This window comes from Lathyrus oleraceus, chromosome 1 (genome assembly GCF_024323335.1).
Source record: "Lathyrus oleraceus cultivar Zhongwan6 chromosome 1, CAAS_Psat_ZW6_1.0, whole genome shotgun sequence".
In the NCBI taxonomy this organism is placed as follows: domain Eukaryota; kingdom Viridiplantae; phylum Streptophyta; class Magnoliopsida; order Fabales; family Fabaceae; genus Lathyrus; species Lathyrus oleraceus.
In genome coordinates this window covers 167,819,720-167,827,220 of record NC_066579.1, presented here as the reverse complement: position 1 = coordinate 167,827,220, position 7,501 = coordinate 167,819,720, and the positions used below count along the sequence as shown (strand labels likewise).

The window sequence follows — 7,501 nt, the reverse complement described above, 5'->3', positions numbered from 1 at the left end:
TTTATCAAAAGCCAATGAATTTGAAGATAAGATCAAATGGGAATATGATCAAATAGTACATAGTACAAATAAAATAACCTTTACACTACCTGATTTCGTGGGCAAGGATCGTACTATTCATCACACCTGTCACTAAAAGAAATTGCAAAGAATTTTTTTAAAAATAAATTTCGAATGAAAAATTAGTTTAAATATTTTTTCATAAAATGTTATTTTAGATGTTTCACCCTTTTATTATAAATTCTTTGGATATCAAATTTTAAAAAATGATTTAAATTTGAAGTTATTTTGCATAGTTTTTCATACAAATTATTTTTGAGATATATCTTTTTGGAAAAATATATCATTTTAATTATATTTTAATATTCAATCATGTATATTTATGTTAGTAGAGGTTAAAATTAATCTTTTAAGTTATAAATATTTAGTTAAAAACTTTTTATTATTTAAAAAAATTATAAAAATCATTTTTAAAATAAAAATAGGATCTATTTTTTAAAGATAAAATAAAGTAACTTTTAATAGTTGGAAAGTTGATGAGCCGAATAGTTTGAAGATGACCAAAGTGAGTGTAAACTTTAAAATGAGAAGATTTTTTTAAAACTCTTAACAAGAGTGTAATTCACTGGTGTTTTAAAGTATAGTCTTCACTCTCAGTTATGCATGCAAGTTACAAAACTAATTCAGTGCAAAAACAAATATCTACTAAATCATCATACTAAAATAACCCTTATCTTTAACTACAATAATCATCTATAATTTACAGACAAACAAATAACATCCGTTAAAAAATGTGGATGAAAACATATTACAAAACCAATAATCTATAAGTATGTCCCACATGACATGTATATGGAATAATATTCCAATAAAATTGAATAAATTTATTCATCAATCAAACTCTTCCTGGTGCATTAGGGTCATGATGATTGTTTGCTCCTGTCCCTGGATAATCATCCATTTCCAAATTCATTCTTTCCTTTACCATCAATTCTTCTCTAGCTTCAAACAAATCTTCACCTTTTATTAATCCAATAGCACTTTCCTATTATTGAAAAAAGATATATAACAAATAATACTCTTAATTAAGATTGTTGAATAATTAGAAGCAAACTATAGAGAAACTATGAAATTAGCAATATTAAAAAACAAGAATTTTACCTTAACTAGTTTAGTTTGCATTGAGGAGGATTTTTCATCCTTTGTAAAAATTCTTCCTGCAAAAAAAAAAAATTGAAAATTGAATATAAAAATTTGTTTAAGTAATAAAATAAATATGGAAATGGGGTGATTCCATATTTTTTTAGATAAAAAAAAAATCTCTTTTTTATACATACTTGAAGAAGATGAAAGAAGAAGACATGAGAAAATCAGGAAGAATAAGAGAAACTGCAGGGGAAATTTGTTGAACATGTTGAAGAAGAAAACAAAGAAGGATAAGATAAGAGAATAGGAAGATAGTGGTGATAGGAGAAACTATGTGAATGCAATGTTTATATAGAAGTCTTATAAGACAGTAAAATTTGTTTTTCCTAATATATATTAGTATTATTTGTTCTGTATGTCGACTTCAATATTATTATAATTTCTTTGAGCAATAACTTATGGTTCTTAATAAATTTGTATAACTTTTTTATATATATATAATGTATACTGATATTTGTTCTTTATGTCGACTTAAATATTATTGTAATTTCTTTGTGCAATAACTTATGGTTCTTATTAACTTGTATAAATGATTCTACTTGATTGGTCAACTTTTGAGCTTTATCTAGATGTGCCTAGTTTCTCCACATGATTAATTAAATTTCATTTTAATTTAACATAAATAATTAGAAGTTTTTAGTCCACCTCATATATTATTACAACACCACATGAAAATACTAAAATGTCTTCAGATTTCGGAGATACATCTTCGGACGCATCCAAAATATATCAAATATATGTGATAAGTGAATCACACCCTTATTTTTTTTTAAATAGTCGGGAAATACATTTCCATAATTTTTTATCCATGTAAAGGTAAATGTTGGTCCCACTGAGAAGAAGGTAGAGGTAATGGTAATGAAATACCATGACACTTTACGAAGATACATCTCTGAATTCTCAGAGATGTATCTCCGGATTTTTGGAGATGTATCTCTGAATATTTTTTTTTGATTAAATAGAGGTGTCTCACCTGCAACGTCTTTATTTATGTGATTTTAGGTCTGTCCGGAGATACATCTCCAAAATTTATGGGGCATTTTTGGATTTTCATATGATATTTTTCAACCCCATATAATGCTGTTAGAAATTCTCAATATTATTACATGATAATTGGATAAAGGGCCCATTAGGCTGGATGCTTATTTACATGAGAAAGGAATAAATTGCTTTTATCCCATTCTATGAGATGGAAAAACACCCTATGGAAAATCCAAAATGCCCCTTAGATTTCAGAGATACATCTCTAGACGCACATTGTCTTAAGTTAAAACAATAACTGATTCGGAGATACATCTCCATAATATTTCAAAACGCAACCCTATCTGAAAGGCCCATTTTACACATTTATAGTTCCGGGGATGCATCTTCGTTTAGGATTTACAGAGATGCATCTCCATAAACAATCAAAATAGTGTAAGTTAAGTTAGTTTTATGGTTACTCAGATGAAAATGACGATTTATAAATGTTCTTACTAAACAATATTTGGAAAAACCTCCAAGAAGCTAGCCAGGTGAGGCCACAATCGTCCTATTTTGTTAGGAGGTATTCGTTGTCCATTTTCCTCGTCGGGAGAGTTTCCTCATATACTCACTTGCCCATCAATGGCCTTAGAGGGATTCCTCTTCACATCCCTTGTTAAAATGACTCTGGTAACGTCTGTCGTCTTCCATCACTACCCAGCAACACATCCTCCTTTAACTTTTATAACTTCCATGCAATCATGGAGATGTTTTGTAACCATCCTTTATAACCCTTCATATAGATTCCTAGCACTTTTCATGAGGTCGGATCCAACTTGCTCCTGTGTCAGAGTTACTATTAGACTGGTTCTGACATGCTCACTTTGTATTTATGTTTCCCCTGACCGGGTTCCGACTTATTTAGATTTATGTTTATCATACTTTCTTGCTTCTGTGTACTCAATTTGCAAACGCCCGGCCTTTGGGAATTCTTGGATGTAAATAAGTCCCCCAATCACGAGGTCTAATCAGATTGAAGTGTTCGGACAAGAAAATTATGGAATTCCTTCTTCTTTGAGTCAATCACCTATTCGGTGAGTTAGTGTGTGACATCGATTTTAATGATGACAAAATTTTCTCTTTCCTCGTCATGATGGTTTTTATGGGAACTCCATCTTGTCATCATTATTTTTGTTGGATACAACTTCTCGACCATTGTGAACTTATTTAAAATAAAATTACTTTTTTATTCCTTTGTTTGCTCACCAAAGTTAGTGATCTTTCCTTCAAGTGTTGTTGACGAGTCTCTTTTTGCTTCATCAATCACTTGTTTTATCCGCAAGCTCAAGCCCCAGGTATTGTTTTCCTTTTCCTTCTCTCTCCCTTTTTTTTTCTTTGTTATGGTTCTAATACAAGATTGTGACTATTCGGGAGAGTCCCCGATTTCCCTAACTGTTAATGAGAGAAATAAAATCTAGAGTGAATGCATGGAAGAATGTGAGGGTCATCTGAACCGAGCGGAGTTTGACTAGATCATTAGACAAGTTTATATAGAGATCCCTTCATCTAGTAGTAACACTGTCTCGGGGTCTTCGTCATCAAGTTTCGTGGTTACTCTGCTGGAGACAACAAGTTCTTTGATTGATAAAGAGGTTCTAAGCTACGACCACAGTGTCATCGACGACAGTTATATCCCGAAGCTTTTCTCTAATAAACCAGTTTCCTCCACTTGGAGCGAGGGGGATGTTGTATTAGAACCTTGTGTAGTTGGTGAGAGAGTCTATATTACTCGGCCAAAAGGAGTGTCTGATGAGTATTTTTATTTCTACTCAAGGGTAATCGAGGACTTTAAAGTTCGTATCTCATTTACTGATTTTGAATTCGACCTCCTCAAAACCCTAAATCTTTATAAAAGCTTTTGAACTTGTTTGTGATGCGGTGGATATAATTCCCATCTTAGGTCTGTTTTTCTCGTTCTTTTAGCTGAAGGGAGCGGAAAAAGGAGGTCCTGTATCCCTCAGCGGACATCCAGGAAAGAGCTTCCTTAAGGCTTATACTACAAACTATAAGGGTTTCAAGGACAAGTTCCTTCGAGTGATGAGTGGGGAAAGGTGTCCCCAGGTTATGTATGCGTTGAACTGGTACTATCGGTTCTCGATGTATTGGTCGGATAACCCATTGTCGGTTTTCGATTTTGATTATGATAAGTTGAGCGTTATGGAAATCTGAGCCTTAGCCATTTAGGATGCTTTCCGAGTAATGAAAGTTAAGGACTTGCTACATGTGCTTACTAAAAAATTAAAAGTTTAACCTCCCTAATGTTATCCAGGGAAAGTAATAAATGTCTGGTTGGAGTCTCTGTGATTGGAACATAGTTCATAGTCACCATTGTTGGTGGTCCAAGGTTCCTAGTAAAGTTTCTCTCTCTTTTTATGTTATTCACCGTACTTTCCCCTATTTACTGTTTGTTAATACCTTAGGATTGGCATTAATTTTGTAAAACAAATAATGTAATCATCTCTGTTGTTTTAATATGTTGGGTTGAAGAAGTTCAACATCTGGACCAACATGTCATGTACGATGTCACGACATCATGCCTGTGACATCGTACATGTGTAGAAAACTGAATTAATTAATTCAGTATATATTCTGGGATTAGTAAGGATATTTGGTGAATATCCTAGCTCCCATGTGGAGGTCTTAAAGACTCAATCAGAACATATATATAGGCTCAAAATAAGGATATATATATGGAGAGATTTTAGGATTGAAGACCTTGTTTGTAGCAGAAATTTTCTGCTGTATTTGTAACAGCAAAGAACAAGTTTGCTGCGATTTCTGAAGGCCCAAATCCAGTTGGGTGATTAGGTTATAAATAGCATATTGTAACCTAGTTTTTGTAAGCCTCATAGAATGAAAATTTAGGGGTGTGTGTGAGGTAAACCTCCCAATCTGTGGGAAGGTTACCATGTGTTTCTCAGTGGTAAAAGCTGAGAGTATTTGTAATTCAAAGCCTGTAGGCAAGAGTGATTATGTTCTTGAATGAAGTTGTGAAGCAAGTTCAAGGTGTTTGAACATTACATTGTATTTGTAGTGATAGGAATGGAAACTGGAGGTTTCTATCTAGGAGTTCCTAGGTATAGATTGCATTGGGTAGGGATTAAGTGAAGAGTTGTAAACGGGGGAGTTTAACTCTGAATTAATACTGCTGATAGTGGATCTTCTTCCTGGCTTGGTAGCCCCCAGATGTAGGTCATGTTGGACCGAACTGGGTAAACAATTCTCTGTGTTTGTTTTCCTTCTGCATGTTATAATCTTGTCTACCATAACTCAGGTTGTATTGCAGTCTGCTAACCAAGATGATAACAGACCTGGAACATATCCTTCTGTGTGAATGTCAATCAGAATGTTTTAACATTCATCACTGACCACATATACTGAACTTTAGGCATGGTGATCTCAGTTCAGTATTTAAGTAAGTCTGATCCTCAAAAGGATAACAGACCTGGCCAAAGGATCATAGTGAAACTGTCAAACTGGATGTCTTGACAGTTGTTCATGTAGGCTGATACTGGAGTAGAGACTGGTTAGTCTTTTACAGTATAGCAAAGTCGGCACAGTCAGGTTTCAAGAACATGACAGAATCAGCATGAGGAATATGTTCTGAATGTCAACCTAAATGTTGTAACATTCACACCTGACTGCTTGGGCTAAATTGTAGGATAATTAGTTTTTCTGTTTCAGTATTTTTCTCAGGCTAATTTAAGGAATCCCACAGCTGAGCTAAAATTCAGGAAAATAACAACTAACCTACAATTAATGAAACTAACAACTAGCACATTTGTCAGCTCCCTAATGTGTGGAAATTAGGTTACCTTGTTTGACTTGTAGGTTAGGATACACCAGTACTAAGCCAACAAATTGAAATATAGTAACAGGTGATGTGCAATTCAATATTGATATATCATGCTGATAACTGTCCAAACACAACAGAAGTAAGCATGGTGTTTGATCTCTGTTGTGTCTCTGTACTAGAAGGACAAAACTAAATGTTCTTTCATTCTAAGGTAATAAAGTAGCAGAAGTTGTGACTACTGTGAAAGCGTGCTTGAGTACAGGGTTTTAATTTGTATAACTGTCTTGCTGTATTAGTTACAATGTTGGATCAGATGTCATGACCTTGAGTAGAACATCTGAATTCTGACTACACCAGAATTTCACTGTTTGGTCTTAGGGCTTGTTTATATGCAGGTCTAGCTCTCCCTTGGATGTTGAAGGGATATGGTTTGAATAAATAATTATTAATCACTTTATAACAGACTCGTTATAACCATCTGTAACGGATTTGTCATTAACCGTCTATAACGGACTCATCCTTTGGGATTCCACAACGGCTCTGACTTGTTCAGCCATTTCAGAGCCTGGTAAATTGAATTCGGGATGTACATACTGACCGACTTCGTAATAACTCCATGACCCCATTGAATACAATGATCCTTCTCCTTCTCCAAATTTTGAATTCCCTGTGTTTGAGGCCGAGGAGGAAAGTGGTATAGAATTGAGTGATGAATTGTCTCGTCTTCTGGAGCAAGATGAAAAGATTATTTAGCCTTTTGAAGAATAGATTGAGCTAGTCAACTTGGGTTCCGAAGATGATGTGAAGGAAGTCAAGATTAGGTCTTGATTGTGTCTAGATGCTAAGAAGGGGTTGATTGATCTTCTTCGAGAGTATTCAGATATGTTTGCTTGGTCCTATCAAGACATGCCTGGGTTGGATTCTGAGATTGTGGAGGATAGATTGTCGTTGAAACCAGAATGCCCGCCAGTCAAGCAGAAGTTGAGAAGAACGCATCCTGATATGGCTGTGAAGATCAAAGAGGAAGTTCATAAGCAGATTGATCCCGACTTCCTTGTGACTGCTGAGTATCCACAATGGGTGGCCAACATTGTGCCTGTATCGAAGAAAGATGGAAAAGTCCGCATGTGTGTTGACTATAGAGATTTGAATAAAGCCAGTCCAAAAGATGATTTCCCTCTGCCACACATTGATATGTTGGTAGACAATACTGCTAAATTCAAAGTCTTTTCGTTTATGGATGGATTTTCTGAATATAATCAGATTAAGATGGCACCCGAGAATATGGAGAAGACCACATTCATTACACCCCGGGGAACATTCTGTTAAAGAGTGATGCCTTTCGGTCTAAAGAATGCTGGTGCAACTTACCAGAGAGCAATGACTACTCTTTTTCATGATATGATGCATAAAGAGATTGAAGTGTATGTCGATGACATGATTGCTAAATCAATTGATGAAGAGGAACATGTTGAG

At 34.5% G+C, this 7,501-nt stretch overlaps 1 protein-coding gene across 1 annotated transcript; it reads right to left on the bottom strand.

The window, feature by feature from the left end:
- Positions 1 to 719: 719 nt before the first annotated feature.
- LOC127115572 (uncharacterized) lies at positions 720 to 1,507 on the bottom strand. Its single transcript, XM_051047087.1, has 3 exons — positions 1,338 to 1,507; positions 1,162 to 1,217; positions 720 to 1,045 (listed from the first exon to the last, which is right to left on the bottom strand). Exons 1-3 carry the CDS (start codon positions 1,411 to 1,413, stop codon positions 896 to 898), a joined length of 282 nt encoding a protein of 93 aa, XP_050903044.1. The 5' UTR covers positions 1,414 to 1,507; the 3' UTR covers positions 720 to 895.
- Positions 1,508 to 7,501: the final 5,994 nt, after the last annotated feature.

Excerpts from the sequence above, each read along its gene's own strand:
- LOC127115572 (XM_051047087.1), bottom strand. The coding sequence starts at position 1,413 with ATGTTCAACAAATTTCCCCTGCAGTTTCTCTTATTCTTCCTGATTTTC. Across the intron at positions 1,218-1,337 it reads TCTTCTTTCATCTTCTTCAA|GAAGAATTTTTACAAAGGAT; the intron begins GTATGTATAAAA and ends TTTTTTTTGCAG. Across the intron at positions 1,046-1,161 it reads TGCAAACTAAACTAGTTAAG|GAAAGTGCTATTGGATTAAT; the intron begins GTAAAATTCTTG and ends TTTCAATAATAG.